Here is a 23,085-nt window from a genome sequence, read left to right as displayed (position 1 = left end):
CAATTGTTACAGTCATTTTAAAATAAATATTCAGACATATTGTTTATTTGTATGGGTTGAGAATCAGCCTCACGTGTTTGACTCAGATGAAGAGTGTTGCGCGGCATGTTTAGTAGCTTCTGGGCTTCATTAGGCTAGTGGCTGACAAAGCGTTAGTGGGATCTTTTAGTTAGATGTTCCGGTTTAAATTCAACTAAATTCAAAGACTTCACACTGTCCCGTCTGCTGTCAAAACTTTTTAACTAAATGGACATTTCAAGTGTCTTATTCCCTGTTGTTAAATATTGGGGATTTGCATATTAATAATACATGACACTTATATAGCGCTTTTCTAAAAATGCAAAGACGCTTGATTGGCTATTAGACACTGATTGGCTGTTTGAAATATGTGACGTACAGTTGAATCTCAGACTTTTGTGAAGGGCACACATTTAGCAGAGGAATGTGAAAACACTTCTTTAGTATTTGAAACTATGAAACCATCCATTTTTTATAGTCAAGGTCAGACAATTTAGGGGACATCAATGTTTAAAATAATCACATTTCTGAGTGTACAGGATCTTCAAAGTTTGCATGTGTGAATGGTCCCTTATTATACTGGTTTTCATCGATATATAATAGGTCTCAGATATATACAGAACATGTCTCTGATTGGCTGAAACACCAAACAGATCATTGCAGCATCCCATAACCCCCTCTGTTTCAGCCGTGTTTCAAAAGTGCTGATTCTCTGTCTGTTACTTCAGATGAAAATAAGGAGCCCCTCCCCATGCCCCTCTGAGAGAGATTTGGTTAAAAAGAACACAATGGTGCTCTAGGAGGAGATTCAGGTGATAAGGTGGTGGGGGGGGTTACCTTGGTTGGTGATTGGCTAATGGTTACCAAGCCAAAAAATCGTTATATCATCAAGTGGCCAAAATCTGATCAGCTCATTTTCAGACAGGTTTTTATATAAATGGATCAGGACAAAAAGAGAGAGAATCTTTTTTCCTGAAACTTTCAGAGTCTCTTTCCACAGAGGGGACACATGCTGATGTAGAAGAGACATGAAAAAGTGGATTTTGTACAATAGGTCCCCTTTAAACTGAACACAAATGAGGACAACATTCTCCTTGAACTGTTTAAACCCTTGTGGAAGCGGACGCTGAAGTGATCTAGTCCTAATCCTCCCTCCTTCTTGCTGCTGTCTCTGTGGTGGAGCATTGTTTTGGTTTATGAGCCGGTTGCAGTGGAGACTATAATGGAAACGTGATAGATGTGCACACTGGGAAGAACCCTGCAGGCGGGGAAGGTCTGATTTTAACTGATGGTGAGGAGAGACAGGAAGCCCTGCGTATCAGCAGCAGATCAATCAAGGACTTAATGAAGGACACTGGCTGTGTTTCAGCTGCAGACACAAGTATGTGAGGGAGAAACCCTATCCTGCTGAAGAGCCAGGGTCATTAATAAGCCATGTAATCAAATACAACTGAAACCATTAGTTCATCAATCCTTCAGAAATCATTTTAGTAATTGATAACCTACCGGTTTTCAAACTATCAGGATGTCATGGTTTTGTTTGTGTTCATATTTTTGTGTTTTGGACGAAAACAACATGGCACTCTTTCACTCAACAACATTTTATTAACAAAATGATTAATGATGTGATTAGTTGGTAATGGAAATGATGATTGGTTGCAGCTTTAATACAATCATTAGAGCTGAAGCAGTCTGTTGATTTATTTATTAGTCGAACAACAGAAATGAATCAGCATTAGTTCAGATAATTGCTTTTTCACTGAAGGTATTTATCTGGCAGAGACGCCAAACAGTTCCAGCTTTGCAAGTGTAAGGGTTAGCTTCTTTACTTTAATAATTAAACTAGTTTTAGATAAATCAACTACTGTCAAGATGTCAGATTGGACTTTGGAAACATTCTGTATGACATTTTACGCTATCGTTTTTGACTTTTAATGGACAATGGAAAAAATTATCAAAAAGTGAAATTTAAAGTGAATTTTATTTTGCAGCCTTTAAATAAACTAAAAACCTCAGTTTCTCACACTGGCTGAAGCTGTGATTTTAAAAGCAAGACATTCCTGATTGTGTGACTTTATGTGTTAAGCAGCAATTCATGTCCATATACCAATGTATTTGAGTGTGATAATTTCATCGGGAAACAGTGAAAAATACATAATTTTCCAGTCATTAAAATATCGGCTAAAAGGGACACATTCTGCTGATGTTCAGGTGTATATCAGTATGTAGTGTCTATACTTTAAAGAGTCCTCTCCTGCTGATGTCCAGGTGTATATCAGTATGTAGTGTCTCTACTTTAAAGAGTCCTCTCCTGCTGATGTTCAGGTGTATATCAGTGTGTAGTGTCTCTACTTTAAAGAGTCCTCTCCTGCTGATGTTCAGGTGTATATCAGTATGTAGTGTCTCTACTTTAAAGAGTCCTCTCCTGCTGATGTTCAGGTGTATATCAGTATGTAGTGTCTCTACTTTAAAGAGTCCTCTCCTGCTGATGTTCAGGTGTATATCAGTGTGTAGTGTCTCTACTTTAAAGAGTCCTCTCCTGCTGATGTTCAGGTGTATATCAGTATGTAGTGTCTCTACTTTAAAGAGTCCTCTCCTGCTGATGTTCAGGTGTATATCAGTATGTAGTGTCTCTACTTTAAAGAGTCCTCTCCTGCTGATGTTCAGGTGTATATCAGTATGTAGTGTCTCTACTTTAAAGAGTCCTCTCCTGCTGATGATCAGGTGTATATCAGTATTTAGTGTCTCTACTGGGACATGTCTCCATGCTTTAATGTTCAAAAAGCTCTTTATTTTTCTCATACTGCCTGTGCTGCAGCACCTCTTTTCACCCTCTGTCTGAAACCAGAGCCCAGTCTGCTCTGATTGGTTAGCTGGCCGGCTCTGTTGTGATTGGTCAACCACTAAATGATGTCCTGCCCCTTATGGCGCTTTTCCACTGCAGGACCTAGTCACCTAGCACGGCTTAGTACGGTATGGTTTGGCCTTGGTAGACCAGGCTCACTTTATGCTGCGTTTCCATTACAGTTTAGTAACAGCGGTAGTAACTATAGTAACGCAGTGTAGGCGGGGCGATCGGCTGTTCGGCGGGCGGAGCGACGCTGCGTAAAACTGCCGTGACGTCATCTTCAATGCGAACCACAAAACCAAAACATCAGCCGTTAGCAGTTAGCACTCAGAGCTCACAGCTCCTCATATCTGTTCAGAAACTAGACAACAGTTAAACAAGTACAAACCACAGACTGTCTGTGTCATGGCGAATACAGTCGCTGGTTTATTTACGTATCTGTAGGCCGTTGTTGTGAGTGTCTACGGAGCATATACAACGTTAGCTTAGCCTGATCTTAAACCGTGCTAGGTGCTGCAGTGGAAAAGCGCTATAAGTCTATCACCTACAATGTGTTAGAGAGCTAGCCAATAGAAGCGCAAGTGTAACATAGTGATCTATATGTTCAGAATGTTAGTCTTTGTAGACCATTCACATGCACAAAAACCTAACACACTACAGGAAAGAAAACTCTAAAAAGCACAATAGGGCCCAATTCAATGCATTGAGGTTCATGCTCTTCTTGCTCCAGATCAATAACCCCTCTGGCAGCAGCTTGTGTTCTCTGATCACATGTCTCTCATCATACCTGTCCTCCCCTCTGTCTCGCTGCATATCTAATGCACGACAGAAATAGGGAAGCATTACCGGCTGCAAATCTGCAGAGCACTAGAAATAATGAAGTGTCGTCAGTAGTTGATTATGAGAGCTTATATGATTGGTGAACATGTGAGCGTGTGCATAATGTTGGAGCAGCGGGGTCTGTGCATGCATACGGAGACATTTGTCCCCAGAAATTGTTCAACAGATGATCGTAGGAGGAGGTCAGTTAGTGTTCTGAATCAGGGGGGGCTCTGTGGTGTGTGTGTGTGTGTGTGTGTGTGTGGTGTGTGTGGTGTGTTGTGTGTGTGTGTGTGTGTGTGTGTGTGTGTGGGTTGTGTGTTGTGTGTGTGTGTGTGTGTGTGTGTGTGTGTGTGTGTTGTGTGTGTGTGTGTGTGTGTGTGTGTGTGTGTGTGTGTGTGTGTGTGTGTGTGTGGTGTGTGTGTGTGTGTGGTGTGTGTGTGTGTGCTGTGTGTGGTGTGTGTGTGTGTGTGTGGTGTGTAGTGTGTGTGTGTGTGTGTGTGTGTGTGTGTGTGTGTGTGTGTGTGTGGTGTGTGTGTGTGTGGTGTGGTGTGTGTGTAGTGTGGTGTGTGTGTCTGGTGTGTGTGTGTGTGTTGTGTGTGTGCGTGTGTGTAGTGTGTGTGTGTGTGTTGACTAGCCTCTACCAGTGCGACAAGCACGCCATGTCCCCTTTTACTTTCCACCACCGGGTGACTCAGCCCCTCTGTAGCTGCAGTTTCTGGTGCAGATGAATATTTATCAGGACATTTTATAATGAAATGCTGCATATTAATTCAGTTTTGAGAAAAGTGTTTTATCCAAAGGAGCATTTCCTCTAAGAGATATGATTATGAAGACAGTTTATTTTCTGGAAAATGCTCTGCTGTGTAGTCGCATGGTTTTCAGAAGTGTATTAAAGAAAATGCACAAAATCTAATGACACAATTCTGCTTTTTCTCCTCCTCAGACTCCACTAAGAAGCTGAAGGATATGCTGGAAGAGTTTCACGGGGAAGGAGTTCTGTCCAAATACAATCCAGAGCAGGTGTGTTTATAACCTTCTCCATTATCCTGCAGCCACTTTATTTTCACTTGATATTCTGCACACACAAACACATGGTGTGACGCCATCAGGTGCTTCTTTGGTTTCTCTGATTCAGAGTAATCTCAGCAGAAAGCTCAGTCCTTTTGTCCCATTTTTAGAAAAGGGCCCCTGACTATAGACTGAATTTATGTTTTAAAGGTCCCATGTCATGGCCATTTCTACTGATCATAATTCCATTGTTGAGGTCTACTAAAATGTATTTATTTATATTGTGCAATTTTCCAAACTCACATTGGTTTCTCATTCAGCATCTCTGTATAGTATGTGTATTCACTCTCTGTCCTAAACGGCCAGTTGGAGCTCCTGCCCCCCCTCCCTATGAGCCCAGTGGCCGTCTGCGAGACAGCGAAACCCAGCACGAAACCAGCCCGAAACCAGCCCGAGCACACACACACACCCGCAGCCTGGCTGGGAGTTTGTGTGTGTGCTCACAGACAGACTCACAGCCTCGCCGCGTCCCGCCGTCTTAGGGAGGAGAGATCGGCGGAGCTGCAGCTGAGAAAAGATTGAGTGTGTGTGAGGAAGTCCGCGGATTGGTCAATTTGGACCAATCCATGGACTTAACGTAACGGCTCCACGGATTGGTCCATTTGGGTATGGGCACGTCACTGTACCCAGGAAGAAAACAATGGAAAAAGATAAATGTCCAACGAGGCGTTCTGGGGCAGCATAGACAGGTCTTTTCTGTGTTAGAGTTGTACTCGCTACAGGGTGTACTTTGAGGGTTTGTGACTGCAGACCGTTTACATGCAGAAAAACCTTCATAACACACAAGGGGACGGGTGATAACCAGAAAAGCATGACATGGGACCTTTAATACAGTGGTCTAGACTTATGACGATGTTACTAATAGACTTTATTCAGTTTTTACTGTCATCTCTGTTCACATTACACACTTATCTTTCTAGATACATGTTTTGCTTTACTTGCTGTGCAGTAAACAAAATACAAGTTAACATATTTGCTTTGATTACGTGTCACAATTTGAGCCTGTCTGAAATACTTAAAACATGTTGTGTTAAAATTATTATCTTAACCTACTCACTTCTTTCTTTGTTTTGTCTCTCTCATCTTATGGTGTAAATGAATGTTTGTCAGACAGCTACAAACATTTTTACGAACGTCAGTGTGAAGAACATCTATTGACTAATGGCTTTGCAGAGAGCATAGATAAAGGCTTTAGTCCCTAAATAAAAATAAAGTATGCACTTAAACTGATATTGATTTTTTTTTTAGGACTCAAATAAATAATGTTGCCTCTCCCTTCCACAGCAGTTCATCACCAAGCTTCTTCGCTGTTACTCCTTTCTCAGAACTGGAGACGTGTCGAATGCCATACTGTAGATCAGGGCTATTCAATTGGCGGCCCGCGGGCCAAATCCGGCCCCGGGGTGATATTTACTGGCCCTTTGAGTATAATGTTAAAAAGTCTATCTACCTTTTTTTTGGGCCAGAGTGCCTTTATTCCAGAGAGGGTGTTACATTGAGAGATAGAGGGGAAGACATTGCCTGAAAACTTTGGCGGGCTCTGGTTTCGAACCCACCTACTAGCTACTGTAGTGACAACTCCTGTCATTTATTGCATCTCTGCGTGAATGATTAGATAATTTCACCTAAATCAAATTAAATGATGTTGATGGTTAAATTAGCTTCACATTAGGGCTGTGCGATTATGGCAAAAATCATAATCACGATTATTTGGGTCAATAATTGATATCACGATTATTAAATACGATTATTCATTGACTTTGAAAAAATCCATTTATTGAACTTTAAAACAAATACAAATAATAATTTGAACAGTATCTTTTTAACTGTTGATTACCCTAAATGTATAATTCAACTGAAAAACCAATACAAAAATAAATGACATATTTAAATAAATAATATCAAAATAATAAATACCAATAAACAAGATCAACAAATATTTTGGAGCGCACTTCCCCAAGCTACTAAACATATATAAATATGATAAATACAAATAAATAAAAATCGTAATTGCGATTAAAATACGATTAATTGCACAGCCCTACTTCACATGTTCTGAACTTGCCATTTAGATCTATAAAGGCCTTGGGGCTATGTTGTTTGATTGAATTAAACACAATATATGCACTCCACTATGCTGTTGTAGTATTTACTGTATCTGAAGCTCTTAATATGATTGCTCATATTTCAAGCCATCTTTTTCCCGGCCCCTTGCTTTGGATCATTTTCATCAACCGGCCCCCATTCCAAACTAATTGAATAGCCCTGCTGTAGATAATAAATAATACACAAAACTATGTTGTGATTGGTCAACCGCTTACAGATGTCCCGCCCCTTAGCCTATCCCGTACTATGAGTTGGAGTGATAGCCAAGAGAAGAACAAGCAGTGGTGGTTCTAGATCAATTTGACTGGGGGGGGGCCAGTTATTTTCTGAGAGGGGCACAATAAATGCAGGACGAAAAAGACAAAGACAGTATGAAGTAATTGCGCATAAGAAAACAACGTAATACAGTTATTGGTACACATATTTATTTCAGATACTTATAGTTACACTTTTTACGCTCTAATGGGTCCGACTAGAATGACAAATAATGTTAGTTCCGCCTATTCCGTCAGCCAAGAAATCGTTTAATCATAAACTTTACATTTACAGGGGGGCCACAGTCAGTGTTACGGGGGCACTGGCCCCGCCCTGCACCCCCCCCTAGAACCGCCCCTGAGCACAAGTATTACAAAGTGATGTCATTATGTTCCAGAAGTAAACAAAGGAGGCGTTTCAGGGAGAGGGGAAGGGATTTTAGCCTCTGCAGACCATGTACATGCACAACAACCTATATAACTACAGGAAAGAGAAAACACCCTAAAAGCACAATAGGGCCTCTTTAAAGATAGTGCCTTCCATCTTCTTCCATTGCAAACATGAACCTCTGGTATTTATCCCATTTCTTTATTCCTCTCCCTCTTTATTATCACCTCCACTCTGCTGTAAGCTTCCTCTGTTTTTTTGATCACGACTAACAGCCCGGCTGGACTTTGGGCGCCATATAAATCAGATTTAATGTTCATGTATGGACCAAACCGTCACCTGGCGCCACTGTGGGCCTCTGCCATCCGTCAGTGTGTGTGTGTGTGTGTGTGTGTGCGTGCGCACCTCTAATGACTCAGTCCTTTACGCCAGCTGTAGTGGAATCTACTCAGCCAGCTGGCGACAGAAGAAAACTCTGACCTCTCTTTGGGCTTTAATTTAGTGTATTTTTAGCCAAAGTGTTGCTCTGCTTCACCTGAAGGACTTTATATAAATTATTAAGGAGAAAATAACAATGATTGACATTTGTTGCTGTCAGTCATGTTTTTTTTTTTCTCCATTTAACAAATTAGAAAACAGACATCATCTTCCCTGATTGATAAGTGACTGAGAGACGCATTACACCCACAGGGTTTTTCTTTAAAGGCTCCAACAGACATCATACATTTATATAACTTAACTGGTTTAGCAGCACACTTAATTATGTAACATAAACACATCCTACATGATTGTCACAAAAAGAAAAAAACTGCCAATGCTTTTAAAAGGTTTCTTTTTGTTTGAATGTATGATTTGTTGATGTGTCTTAAAGGTTATATTTAGTGCAGAAATGACCTGCTATGTGTCAACAACATTCAAACAAAACGAATTACAGAAAGAGAAACTTGAATTCCTAATTGATTTTAAAATCCTTTTATTTGTTTTTAAAGCACTAAATGGGCTGGCTCCGGCCTATAAAGCAGAACTCCTCCAGCGCTACACCCCAGCCAGAGCTTTAAGGTCGGCTGACCAGCTGTTGCTGATAGTGCCCAAGACCAGGCTCAAAACCAGAGGGCACCGAGCCTTCGCAGCAGCTGGCCCCAGGCTCTGGAACACTCTGCCCCTCCATGTGAGGTCGGCCCAGACCCTAGGGGTTTTTAAATCCTCACTAAAAACACACTTCTTCTCTCTGGCCTTCTAGTCAGAGCGGAGCACGACTCCTGACTTTTCCCTGTGTTTTTTATATTTCTGTTGTAAATTATTGTCTTTTATTGTGATTGTAGTAATGTGTTGTACAGCACTTTGGCTCGACCAAACATCGCTTTTAAATGTGCTTTATAAATAAAACTTGATTTGATTTGAAAGCAAGCAGCTAAAAAGTGTTTGTTATTGTAACCTGTTGAAGTTGTCAAAAAAAGGGAATTCATCTGTCTTTGCTTTTAAAAAATAACTATAATGCAGATAAAAACAGTATCTAGGGAAAAATCTCATTATACAAATGCTCTTTGCAGCACAAGCAGTACACTATTACTAAATATAAAGACGGCTCTTTTTATTTTCTCCAAGTTTTTGATTTGACTTTTTCTGACCCGTTTGTTGCACTACAATATATCTGATTAACTATAAAATGTTATGAACAGTGTCTTTTTACAGCAGGTTAAAATGTTAAATAAATAAAAAGCAATATACGTTTGATTTTGTTTAATGTTTCATTTATTATATGTACTATTAAAATCCTAAAATGTATAAAATTAAAATCCCCAATCTACGTTTTGAACCTTCATGTCTCCCCTATTAGACAAAATAGATTCAATTTATCACACATTTTACTTAACATCTTAAATATGATTTTACCAAGTGAGGGAGGGTTTACACACCTCACATTCAATATTTCAACATACTACATCATTTTTAATTTCTTCCAAAAAAAGGTACCAAATCATAGTATACTGTAAAGAAAAAGACAATCAAAACCACATTTCTAGACACTCACGTGATTTTACATGGTACAGTAGATGCCGATATGGGTCCTCAGCAGGACAGCAGCCCCTGTAGTCCCTTCCCTCTTTCATGCAAACAAGAAAGTCAATCAAACCCTCCTCACAGGCCTAAAACAAGATGAAATGAACCGTGTAAATGTGTCACAGCGGCCCTCGGGAGATGTTTACAGACAGGCAGCCGCCCACAGGGAACATCATGTGGAGGTAAATAAGACTCCGGGCTTAAGGTGTTTTCCAAAGGGACGGACATTTCCACAAAAGCATCTGTGTACACTTTCATTTAACGCTAATACATCAATGTTTTATGATGTCATTTGGAGTATAACTGGAGTAAAGAGACTGTGTGTTTTCTATGGCATGTGAGCGTACTTATCTGAACCTGCTGTTATGCACACATTATTAAATCCTCGTAGTTTGTTTGGCCAAATAAGGAGAAGAGATATGAAGATGCCTGGATCAGAGTTGGGTCAACATGGCAGATCAGAAGTCTTCAGTGTGTTCCTCTGTGATCAAGTTACAGCGTTGGGAGCATATTCCCACTAAGTCTAGACGTGCAAAAGTCATTTCCTATTAAGGTGTGAACTAAATTTACCCTGAGAGGAAAATGGTGTACTTTGCTCGTATTAAAACCTCATTATGTTTTCTTAGCTTACTTGCATTTATTTGCAGATCTGTTTTAAACCGGAGAGGAATTATTGACCACATACTTGGACTGAACTTGATAAACACTGATAGCTCTGATTTGATGTGAAGCTGAGCTTTGTTAGGCGAATAAACTTCACTTTGTTCTATTTTGGTGTGAACCACATTTTTCCTGGGAGGAAAATTGTTTACTTTGGCCACATTAAACCCTCATTATTTGTCTAATTATTTGCAGATCTGAAAGATATTCTTGACCACATACTGGAATGGATTTGGCAAACATGAATGGCACCGATTTGATCTCGAGCTGAACTAATGAGCAGATTAATCAACTAGAATATTAACCGCCTGCAGCCAGAGAATCTGAAATGGACTATTATTGATTATGATTACTTTTATATTTGGTACTTTAAATAGATTTTGAATAATAATAATAAACGTTATTTGTATAGCAGCTTTCATGCACAAAGCAGTGCTTTACAGAACAAGAAGAAAACATAACAATATTAAAATAAATACAGAACAAGATAAAACATCTACAGTGATCCTCATGAAATTCCCTTGAATTAAAGCTGACAAGAAATTAAAATAGGTTAAGATTAAAAATGTAAAATAAAAGCAAAACTGAGAAAATACAGTAAAACATGGATGATGATGAGAATTGACAGTTAACTGAAATTAAAAACCACATTGAAAAGTTTTTTATTTGCTTTTAAACATTTCAAGGGATGCATGACTTTTACTTGTAGCACAGTGTTTTGTACAATTTAGAAATCCTACTTTGATTACAAGATCTACTTTCACCACTTTGCACCCTGACCACCCCCCTCCACACGGCAGCTAACCTTCTCTTCTTCCCCCCCCCCTCACTCCTTCCTCTTCATCATTGTCCCAACTGTTAAACAGAAGCAAGACGTTCTGAACCAAGTAAGCCTCGGCCGGCGGGCTCTGCATGCTGTGTGGTGTCTGTGTCATCAGACTGCATGCACATTCTGTCCACGAACACAACATAACGCCGCTGCAGATGGTCTGTCCCCCGTCAGAGGGGCAGAGGTCACGGGGGCGTTGGGTTGAGTTGAGTGCCGCTATGCCCCCGCCACATGGCAGTGGAAGATGGTGGTGTAGCAGGAAGAAGGATAATCATAGTGTGAATATGACATGTTGCTTTCTTCTCCATCAGACTGTCAAATAAGGTTGTATCTGGACGCAGCTTCCATCACCTCCAGTCTGCTGTAGCTAACCATTAAGACAATAATCTGTGGTGGATAGTAACACCTTTACAGTAGACCTGGGCGATACGAACGGTTATATTTTGGGGTATAGTCGTCATGTAAGAGCAATAACAAAATTGTTTTCGAAAGTATCACTTTTTACGCTAGCCTGAAGCTAATGTTAGCCATATGTGTTGGTGCCACTAATAAGTCTTTACCCTCCATTTATGATAGTTTGTAAATTGACTAGTACAAAGTGGCCAAAAAACTACCGGCCCCATTGTCTGCACTTACAGTATAAGCTGAGATTCAGTTAGCGTCAGCAACAACGAGGGCTAAGCTAATCAGTTAGCGTGCTAATTTCAGTCTCTGTAGCAGAATACATAGCTGCTTTGACATAATGTCAACACTGTAGCCTCTTCACTTTCTTTGTGAATGTTTTAAACTTAAATCTTGGCCATAATTTACCACTGTACCTTTTGAATTCAATATCGACTTTAACATGAAATATTTTATCGTAATGTCTATTTCTGCTATATCTCCCAGCCCTACTTTAAAAACATTTCTGCTATAAAATCTCATGAATAGCTTCCAACCATATTGTCATTCAGCTGTTACTTTTAAGAAGATGCCGGCATGTCAATCACAGTCCAGGCTGCATACCTTCATTTCAGGCCAGATTTCATCGAAAGGAGGTCCATCGCTTCCTTCATCTCTCTCTTGTTTCCATCCATGGTTGGTGTTCACTTAATTCATTGTCCTTGAGTGTTTTGTTAACGCATACGCTCTTTGCTTCCCCATGCAGCCCATTGATTATGAGGGTTTCCAGCTCTTCATGGCCACATACCTGGAGAACGACATCCCAGAGGAGCTGTGTCAGCACCTCTTCACCTCCTTCAAGAGCAAGACCGGAGGAGGCTCCCCCGATCACTCCCGAGCAGGAACCAGTTTACTGGGTAGGCTGCTTGTATTTGTATACCTAGCGAAGTGCATTAATCTTTTTGCTTCTTTCAGAGAATGATACAACAATGCAATGATCCAGTGTACCCCTACTTTCCTTTCATCCGTGCATATTCGGTTTAAAATAAACAAAATCTGCCACAACTCTTTTGAAACAAGGTCTGGAAATGGAACACAATCCGACCCTTAAAATCATCCCATCAGAATATATGATTAAGGTACATTTGTTTAAGTAATGGAAAGTGATCAAATTGTATACAAGCAAATCTCAAACACCATACCAAGGATATCTCATGTTGAATACTGAAAAACAGGGACACCCTTACGCGTCTGTGGATTACCATATTAGTTGTTTTTTGGTGTTTCAAAAACACAAAGTCAACGCAGTTTTACACAAAATGTAGGTACTGGGAAATCTCTAATTCTTCAGCTCTTTCTACATGTTTTTTCTTACTTTTCTGAATCAGTAAAAAAGGGGCAACTATTACAGAAACTTTTTAAAAACTATAAAGATACCCTGAAAAAAAGTGTCTCCTCAGAGTCTACAATTCACCCTCTTTCTTTGCAGCAAAAACAAATAAACAATCCACAATCATGCAGATAAACACACAGACAGGCATATTCACCCATCACTGTTTGCTTGAGGGTTTCACGCTGAGCAGAGCAGAGGTGTTCAGGTGCTGTAGGTCGTTTGCACCTCGCTGCAGGTGCAAACTGTGTCCCTCCATCCATCCATCCGTCCATGTGAGCGCTGCGTGGCCCCGGGGCCTGAAGTCTGCTCCTCTCTGAGAGCAGCTGAGCGGACAGATGGACGGATGAACTGAGAATCTATTTCTGTGGTGGAGAGCTTGTAAAAGTTAAGAGGCAACAAGTGCAGCGAGGCCAAAATGTCAGTGACTTTGTGCAGCATCATTGGCTGAGAGTCGCAGTTAGTTTATGATGTCCTTGCTTTCACTTTTTCACTTTTGGCGACTTTCTAGTTTGTGAGCATTACGAATGATCTGATGAACTCAGAAAATGTGTTCTTTCAGGGGGGTTTTAATAAATGAAAGGTGCCCTGTAGAGTTTCCCTGTGGAAATTCAGTTTTATTTATGATTGTTTGAATTCTTGAGGCATGACAAATGAATATTCAATACATATTTTTGAGGGCTTCAGATAACATATATTGTCAGTACAAATTGCCTTTATAATTGTCCAGCTAAGCTAAGCCCAGCCAACCACCTCTCCTAAATATAATCATGTTGATATCATACATGACTTCAAAGTAGATGATCCTCTGATGCTGTAATCAAAGTGTTTGGAATATATATATTAAATACTCAAATGATTTATCCTCCGAATAGTTGCTGGTTCATTTCCTGTCACCTGACTAATTAGTACATTGACTATTTATTTTAACAGTTTATTAGAATATAATATAAGGTCAGTAGACTCTTAACCCTTAGATGCACGAGTGACTGGACCCTACTCTCTTCCATAAGTGGGTCAAAAAGGACCCGTATTAGAATAATATGTGTTTTTATGCCATTTTTGTCATTTTGGTTAAGAAAAATCACTTGTATAATATTTAGTATTATATTTTGGTTCACACTAGAAATATTTTATATTTAATTTTTCACTATTTATAATTTTAGACATTTTTCTTACATTTTGAAAAGAAAACGAAATTCCATAGAAAATGTATGCGGGTCATTTTTGACCCACTTATGGAAGCTTGGGGTAGTAATACAAAAACTACAATTTCTTAAAATGTCAATTTAAAATTTGAATGGCATGATATCCAAAACATGTTTTTTGAGGAATAGCTGGAATATGAAATGATAATAAAATGTAATAATTACAAAGATACTTCAAGAAAACCACCTCACCGGGTCAAAAAAGACCCACTTGGAAGCTTGGGGTTAACCGGGTTCCCTGCAGATCCTTAAAAAGTCTAAACATCCATTGAATTCATTTATAAAAAGAATGCCTTCAAATAAACAGTGTATGCTATGACAAAAGATTTGGAGGAACCTTGTAAACAAATAAAATTCATCTTGAATGGTAATGCCGCTTCTTTTTCTGTAATTTGCTAATTGCTTCCATTGTAATCAACTCAGTGTTTATATAAAGTCAAATAGACATTGTGGCAAAACATCTAGAGATATATAAATCAATCAAATAATCAAATAAATAAAAACAGAGGATGTGTGATGGATAATGATCAGGGTGGATATGCGAGTGTGAAGAGATGTGTTTTGAGACGTGATTTGAAGATGGGGAGAGAGTCAGTGTTTTGCGGATGTCAGGTGGGAGAGAGTTCCAGAGGCGGGGTGCAGAGCAGCTTAAGGCTCTGGACCCCATGGTAGTTAGGCGGGGTGCAGAGCAGCTGAAGGCTCTGGACCCCATGGTAGTTAGGCGGGGTGCAGAGCGGCTGAAGGCTCTGGACCCCATGGTGGTTAAACGGAAGGGGGGTGCAGTGAGGTGGAGGGAAGCAGAAGACCTGAGAGCGTGGATGGGTGTGTTGATGTGCAGGAGGTCGGAGAGGTACAGAGGAGATTTGACGGGGAGCCAGTGAAGTTGCTGAAGAACAGGAGTGATGTGGTTAATGGAGGGGGGGGTTCTGGTGATGATGCAGGCGGAAGAGTTCTGGACCAGTTGAAGTTTGTGGATGGATTTGACAGGGAGACCAAAGAGAAGAGAGTTGCAGTAGTCAATGCGGGAAGTGACCAGGGTGTGAACAAGAATGCCGGTGCTCTTAGGGTTAAGGGATATATATATATATATATATATATATATATATATATATATATATATATTCCCATGTCAGACAGGGATATCCTTTTTTTGATCCTGCAGGTAAACAGATGCAGTTATAAGGCTTTGAGTGTGTGTGCAGTGTGTGAATTAGCAATGGCAAAAATAGATCAGTACTACTTAGAAAGCCAAAATAAATGCTTAGAGACATGCTTAGTAAAATGTATTTTAAAAAAAAAGAAGCACGACACAGTTCAGTGATTCTGAGGCTGCGTCAGTGTGTGTTTAGGTTTATTTCTCATTGTGAGTCAGCTGATAGAGCCTGCACTGACACCTGGTGGACATGAAAAATAATACAAGGAAGACAAGAGACCACATTGCAGAGACATCTATTGTCCGCAATTACGTTTGAAAGGTGACGACAGATGATGGACTTTTTTTTGTTGAAGATATTTTTTCTTTAATCTAAATTACATTTGTGATTGACAATCTTTGTTGTGATAATTTTATGAGCATAAACATTTACGTCATCAACATTTGGTTGAAAACAAAATAGGCCAACACAAACGTGACCAAAAAATGAAAAATAAAATTGATTTGGCAAACAATGGTGTATTATTTCAGTTAACAAACGTTGCCATCTTATTTATATTGAAACATATTTTAAAATAAATTGTACAGTACATTTTGCTCTGGTAATCCACTGGAGATACACCCCTCTGGTGGGATCAAGATAATCCAGTTGTTTGGGATCAAACTGATCCCAATCCTGTGTTGTCGGTTTGAACTACCCGTTTTGAAGATTTAATAATAATAATGCATTTATTTTATATAGGCGCCTTTCAAGGCTCTCAAGGTCGCCGTACAGACACATCAAAAACAAGATACACAATACATAACACCAGCATAAGAGACATAAACAAGACAATGCAGTATATAAATCAATCAAATAACCAAATAAATAAAAACAGAGGATGTGTGATGGATAATGATCAGGGTGGATATGCGAGTGTGAAGAGATGTGTTTTGAGACGTGATCTGAAGATGGGGAGAGAGTCAGGCCCAATCCCAAACCGCCCCCTACACCCTACCCCTACACACTACCCCTCCGTTTGCGCGTTCGCGCGGAGGGTCCGCCACATTAAGTGCTGTTCCAAACCAACGAGTGTGGAGCGGTGTGGAGGGGGAGTGGGCTATCAAGCCATCAAACAGTGAGTCTGCATCGGTGCTGACTTGAGACCGGTCTCTACCTGACCGGTCTCAACGCTGTGTGTGTCCGTCAGGAAACACGCTGTTTACAAACAGTTCCAGCAAACATCCACTGATAAACTGCGATGTTGACAACCTCATGATAACCTCATGTGTTTTTACTCAGGATCGTATACCTGTGTTTAGTCTAGAAAAAGGTAAGTGTGTGCATTTTATTATAAAGTTGTGTATATTTACAGACTGTTGCAAAAACTAAGAAGCTTATAAACATCAGGTTTAAAACTAAAAGAGCTTTACAGAAAAAGTAACACAATGAAAGATGTTTGGAGTTTTATTTTAGTTATTCATTTTAATTTGTTGTCTAAGAGATGCTGATTTGAAACCGTTGTTACATACAGTTACGGCATTTCCTGTTTCTGCCGGAGAGAGGGGAGTTTGTCCCAAAGCTTGCCGCTGTATTTACTCCCTCCATCTGACAGGAGGGAGCCTCGTTGAGCTGCGAGTGTGGCTACAGACAGAGTTCACTCCGTCACGGAGGGGTAGGGTCGAGGGAGTGGCTTGGGATTGGGCCTCAGTGTTGCGGATGTCAGGTGGGAGAGAGTTCCAGAGGCGGATTAATCCAGATTAAAGCTTGGATTTGATTTCTTGATCTGATCAGATATAAAAGTGATCCTAATCCTGTTTTTTGGTTTTGAACTACCCAAAATCCAAATCTGATCCCATCAGATAGGGATTACAAGTGTTGAACTACTGGGAGGCCAGAAGTCAGATTGAAGACACAAATGCATTATGTTGTTTCCATGCTGCATGAATATCTGTAGAGAATGTTTCATTTGATATAATGCAATGTTTTCTGTTACCTAACACATACCTAGTAGTGGACAGTAACTAAGCCCATGTACTCTTATACTGTACTGAAGTACAAGTAAAGGTACTTATTTTTTGAAGCGTTATTTATTTCCTGTTACTTTGTACTTCTACTATACTTCTCAAATTCAGATGTGAATATCTGTAAATGTTTACTTCTCTCCATTTGACTGCTTTATTTTACATTGCAGATTCAGATTTAGACATACACAACACAACACATCATTCAACTTTATTAATGAAGCAAATTCAAAAGCCACACATCATTGTATATATAATAAAACATAGCTTCTCCTTTATAAGCTGCACCATTTAAGTGATTAAATCAATATATCAACACAAAAATATAATGGGTTTTTTTCTGCTACTGTGTAAACATGTAATTGTAGGACTTTAAAAATACTCTGGTATACGCTAAACTGTGGTATTACTACTTTTACTTCAGTATCCTGAACTCAATGTGGAGAACAATAAAGTTATAGTCAAATTCATTCATTTAAATGTTCTTCATTTATTTAACGCAGAAATGTGAGTGTAAATTGCTCACAATATAATGATCAGCATTATTATGTCAACACAACTCATTAAAATAATGTTTGTAACTCAACCAATACATTAGAAATTATTCTCTTGCAACCATTTCATTAAGTATTTGATAAGTATTTTTCCACCACTGCATACATCAGAGGCCTCTTTTAGGAGGCTTAGCTAAAAGGTCTGTTATTCTCATGTATATATATATATATATATATATATATATATATATATATATATATATAATCCTGTCTCCCTGATAATTGCCTTGTTGTTTTGAACCCATGCGGTTTCCGTAAACACTGCTTGTCTGTTCTCAGATGCTATATATAAATATATGTGCAGAGCATAAAGCAAACTCTTTCTCCACTCGTTCTCGCTGCTGCTGTTGTTCCCCTGCGAACACTGACTGACTGCAGACGCCCGCTCCATTGACGCAGGCATCTCCATTCAGACTGAAGTGGCCTGTGCCCCCATCACAGGTAGCCGTTTCCCCAGAGACCCTCAGCGTAAAGCGGACTGAAACCCTCCTCCTGCTGCCCTCTCTGTGCTCTTATTGTGCTGATGTGACTCTGATGTGATGTGACTCTCTGGTGTTCTGCCTGTGGATCAGTGGATGACGTTGCTTTGTGAATTTGTGTAAGGTTTTAACGCGGTGTTGTATCTGCTTCTTGTACCTCTATGCAGTTGTTGTTGTTGTTGTTGTTGTTGTTGTTGTTGTATTTGTATTGTAAGGTTTTACAGTGTTCATTTTGTGTTGCTCCTTACTGTTAACGAGCTTCCCTCTTCATACAGTAACGTTCAACATTCTGACAAAACCCAATTGTCCTTTACAGAAACGTACTGTATTAAAGGGAAGCTTCTGGATCAATCAAAGTGTACGCCGTAAAGGATCTCGGTCTCAATGCGGATGTAGTCTTAACGTTTTTTTAATGTAAAAAATAATTTTGTCAGAATAAGCTTCCACATTTTCTTTTTTTTACTGATTGTTAAATATGTAAACCTTTTGTCCGTTTATTGTTACTTCATCCATTCGAGTGTACTGAACATGGGTTTGGTTGGAACTATTAGATTACGCAAAATATTTGTGAAAAAATTATGAATATAAGAAACCTGACATTAAATTAAAAATAATAATAATTACAGTCCACTTCAAAAAATATATCTGGACCTAAATTATGTTTGTTTCTGCAACCACTTAAATATACATACTTTTTAATTCAACACACTTTTTTTTTTCAGTGTAATCTTATCGAATGCTATTTTGCATTTATTACTTCACCTTTCATGTTAATATCTGGGTCATGTGACCTGCCTCCCATTGGCTATTCCCACTATAGCTGAGGCTATTCAAACATGTTGTGTTTTTGATGATTTAGCCACTAAAACAAAGGATTTTTTATTATTATTTCGTCATCATTGTTACTTGTTCTTATATATAGGAGTCCTGTTGGATAAAATGTATAGATAGATAAGTACTTTATTGATCCCAATTTGGGAAATGTTTGCGTTGCAGCAGCATAGAAATTAAGACACTAGAAATATAAATAAAATAGCATTAAAAAGTAAAAAAATATACATGTGGAAAATTTCCAGTAACAAATATAATGCAGGATATTATATATACATTAATTGTGCAAGAAATTGATTATTCAATATGAAATAGAATATGAATGTAAAATGTACAGTGTGAGTTTAAGTCCAGTTATTAAGAGAAGCTCTGGAGCAGACAGTTCTCTTCCGGCCCGAGGTGATTTGTGGTACAGAGTTATTGCAGTGGGCAGGAATGTGTTCCTGTATCTGTCCTTGTGACAGCGTATATTTAACGTATTCTTCTTCCTCCTTTTTCTTCTCCTTCTTCCTCCCCCCCCCCCCCCCCTCTTTCTTCAGGGATGAATGGTAAGAGCATCCTGTCAGCGATGGGTCGTCACACCCCCGATCACTCTGCAGTGATGACCACAGCGAGCTCCACCTCCCCCTGTTCCTCTCGCTCCTCCTCTCAGCGCTCAGGGAAGGGGGCCCAAACACCGGGGGGGCCCCATCGGTCCCCCTGCTCCCAGGTCAGATCCTCAGAGGCCGGCTGCAACGCCCTGACCCCCAACTCTGGTCCTGCCCGGGCCCCTGCCTCCCCCAAACTCTCCCCAGGTTAGCTCAGCGACACTCAGAGCAATTCAATTCAGTTAAGTTCAAAGGTTGTATTGTCATATAGCTACAGTGTAGAAATGGAAATGAAATTCTTCTGAACCTGAGCTCCTCCAACGATGCAACATATATAATAAAATACAAAAATACAAAATAAAAAGTAGTACAACAAGTCTATATACATGTCAATAGAATATTAATTTAAATAATGTAAATTAAGACAATCCATTTCAATTTAAAGAATAAATATTGTACGTTCAGTTACTCATGTGTGTCTTTACGCTTTAACAAAACAAAGGTAAAAATGTGAAGCAACCTCGGAAAAAATGCAAATATTTGTAATATAAACTGACTTTTGAAATAAGATGAAGTGAATACAAATCTGTAACTTTTAAACACAGGAATAATGACAATATTTTTGTTATAATTAAATCAATACGAGTATCTTGTCTATAAAGATTGCCAAATATATTTAATATTTGCAACTTTTTGTCATAAATGTTGGACATACTGTATTTGTGATAAACTGAAAAAAGTTGTTGCGTGTTGTTCCTCCACAGAGAGGAGTCGCTCTGAGAAGCATCTGTCGCTGCGGAGGAGCCCATCGCCCCAGAAGGGAACCCCCCTGCCGGCGCCCCAGGTGGTTTTCCTGAAGGACATTGTCTGCTACCTGTCGCTGCTGGAGAGGGGGACGCCGGAGGACAAGCTGGAGTGTGAGTGACGGGGAGGGGGGGAGGTTGAACCCAGGAACAATGTTTCTGTCCCTCCTCAGGGGGTTTACAAACTGTGATTACACACAACAAGTACTCAGATCCTCTATTGAAATATAGAAAACACAAACGGTTGTATGAATTGTAGAGTCAATCAGTCACAATCAATCTCCGGAGATGAAAGAACTGATGCCAAGAGCTTCCTCCTATTCTCTGGAGGGCAAACATTTTGCTCATCTTCAGGTTCATATTTGAACTACTCCATGCTTTAATGTTCAAAAAGCTCTTTATTTTTCTCATACTGCCTGTGCTGCAGCACCTCTTTTCACCCTCTGTCTGAAACCAGAGCTCAGTCTGCTCTGATTGGTAAAGTAATGTCACTACACAATATTCAAGTAGTAACAAAAGGAGGTGTTGCAGGCAGTGTGGGAGAGAAACTCCCTCTGGATGTATCCACATGCACAGGAACCTATATAACACACTGCAGGAGAGGGAGAATAGGGCCTCTTTCAGGTCTCAGGCTAATCTCTGCTAACTACCCGATGCTGGAAATAGCTGCTGCTCTTCACCCTGCAGCCATCAGAGGAACAAATGTTAGCGGGTAATTATCCGAGTCATCATGAGATCTTCTTTCCTCTCCCTCTAGTCATGTTCAGGCTGTACGACACAGACGGCAACGGGGTGCTGGACAGCTCGGTGAGTTCCTCTTCTTGGTTTGGTTTCTCACCCTCTCATCTTTCTGTCTCCCCCCCCCCCCCCCCCCCCCCCCCTTAAAACATTTTTAGCATTGTTTTTCCCAATGTCATTTTGACAACCACCAGACTCAGAGTTTCACTCCACAATGACACTGCTAAACACCTTGAATCTAGAATCTAGAAATGCAAAGTAAAATACATTCTTAAAACCTGTCCCTTATAGTCTTCAGTATAATTACAAAGGGTATCTGATAGTGTGTTTATACCTTAAACCAAACTGTATCCTAACCTTCTGTATCTCCTCACTAACGGCAGTAGCATAGCTAGCACATAAGGTTAATGAGTTACAGTTATAATGTGATTTTGAGGTTGTGTTGTTTACCTGTTATTGGTGGAGCTGGAAATGGTACGATACACCACAGCTATATTTAGATACGCACAATTAAACAATAATACACTTTGTAATGTAATACTGTTGCATGTAAACATTATTATTAAAGTGTGATAAACACACATGATTGGCGCCATTACTATGATATCTAAAAAAAACATTTTTTTATGAAGGTTAAAATACTTATGTTTTGATTAGCGCATTATTTCTGACAGACGATTGCCTGATTTTGGATTATTAGGGTCATTATATAATATGTCATTTTGACATATTATTATATAATGATACTTATAAAAAAAAAAACATCCTCCCCTCGGTCATGAACCTTGGAGTGACCTTCACTAGCACTTTTAAATTCGACAAGCAGGTCAGCACCGTAGTAAAATCCTGCTTTTTTTAAAATAAGACTATTGGCCAAAACCAAGTCGTATTTATCTTTTAATGACTTAGAAAGGGTTATTAACGCCTTTGTAACCTCGAGACTGGACTATTGTAACGCTCTATATGTGGGTATGGACCAGGCCTCAATTAAACGCTTACAGCTAGTCCAAAACGCTGCTGCACGTTTGCTGACTGGCCACAAAAAGTGTGACCACATCACCCCAATTCTGGCCTCACTACACTGGCTTCCAGTTCGGTTCAGAATTGATTTTAAAATCCTTTTATTTGTTTTTAAAGCACTAAATGGGCTGGCTCCGGCCTATATAACTGAACTGCTCCAGCGCTACACCCCAGCCAGAGCTTTAAGGTCTGCTGACCAGCTGCTGCTGGTAGTGCCCAAGACCAGGCTAAAAACCCGAGGGCACCGAGCCTTCGCAGCAGCTGGCCCTAGGCTCTGGAACACTTTGCCCCTCCATGTGAGGTCGGCCCAGACCCTAGGGGTTTTTAAATCTACACTAAAAACTCACTTCTTCTCTCTGGCTTTCTAGTTAGAGCGGAGCACGACTCCTGACTTTTCCTTGTGTTTTATTTTTATTTTGTTTTTTAAGACATATCTGTTGTAATTTATTGTCGTTTATTGTGATTTGTAGTAATGTGTTTTTATTACATGTACAGCACTTTGGCTCGACCAAAAATCGCTTTTAAATGTGCTATATAAATAAAACCTGATTTGATTTGATTATGCACTTCTCATATAATTCAGTGTATTTTTCCTCTCTCTTTTATGAACTTAAATAACTTCATTTACCTTACTAATCCTTGACTTTAATGTTGACCAGAAGCATGTCTTATGCCTGCCATTAATGTTTGAACTGCATGAGTTTATTATTTTGGCAGAAGGTAAAGTAACGCTGTCCTTTATGTTGTATCTTTCTGATTGTAGGAGCTGGACCGCATCATAAATCAGATGGTGCACGTGGCAGAGTATCTGGAGTGGGATTCAACTGAGCTGCGACCGGTGAGCACACCCTCAAGAGAATAACGTCTGAAGCTAAAACAAGAA

The 23,085-nt window shown here is 39.7% G+C and overlaps 1 protein-coding gene across 2 annotated transcripts in view; it reads left to right on the top strand.

Moving 5' to 3' along the window:
- LOC117495311 (diacylglycerol kinase beta) overlaps positions 1 to 23,085 on the top strand; it is a 133,906-nt gene that overhangs the window by 23,352 nt on the left and 87,469 nt on the right. The window contains exons 3-9 of one of the 2 annotated variants that reach the window (XM_034146504.1): positions 4,632 to 4,708; positions 12,202 to 12,352; positions 18,123 to 18,185; positions 19,594 to 19,848; positions 20,406 to 20,558; positions 21,202 to 21,251; positions 22,966 to 23,040. In XM_034146504.1, the coding sequence (XP_034002395.1) occupies positions 4,632 to 4,708; positions 12,202 to 12,352; positions 18,123 to 18,185; positions 19,594 to 19,848; positions 20,406 to 20,558; positions 21,202 to 21,251; positions 22,966 to 23,040 (824 nt within the window). The remainder of the gene's footprint in view (positions 1 to 4,631; positions 4,709 to 12,201; positions 12,353 to 18,122; positions 18,186 to 19,593; positions 19,849 to 20,405; positions 20,559 to 21,201; positions 21,252 to 22,965; positions 23,041 to 23,085) is intronic. The other variant, XM_034146503.1, reaches the window with a different exon arrangement.

The sequence above is a fragment of the Trematomus bernacchii genome, unplaced genomic scaffold (assembly GCF_902827165.1).
Source record: "Trematomus bernacchii unplaced genomic scaffold, fTreBer1.1, whole genome shotgun sequence".
NCBI classification, from domain to species: Eukaryota; Metazoa; Chordata; class Actinopteri; order Perciformes; family Nototheniidae; genus Trematomus; species Trematomus bernacchii.
The sequence above is the reverse complement of the archived record's forward strand: the minus strand, read 5'-3'. Positions and strand labels throughout refer to the sequence as shown.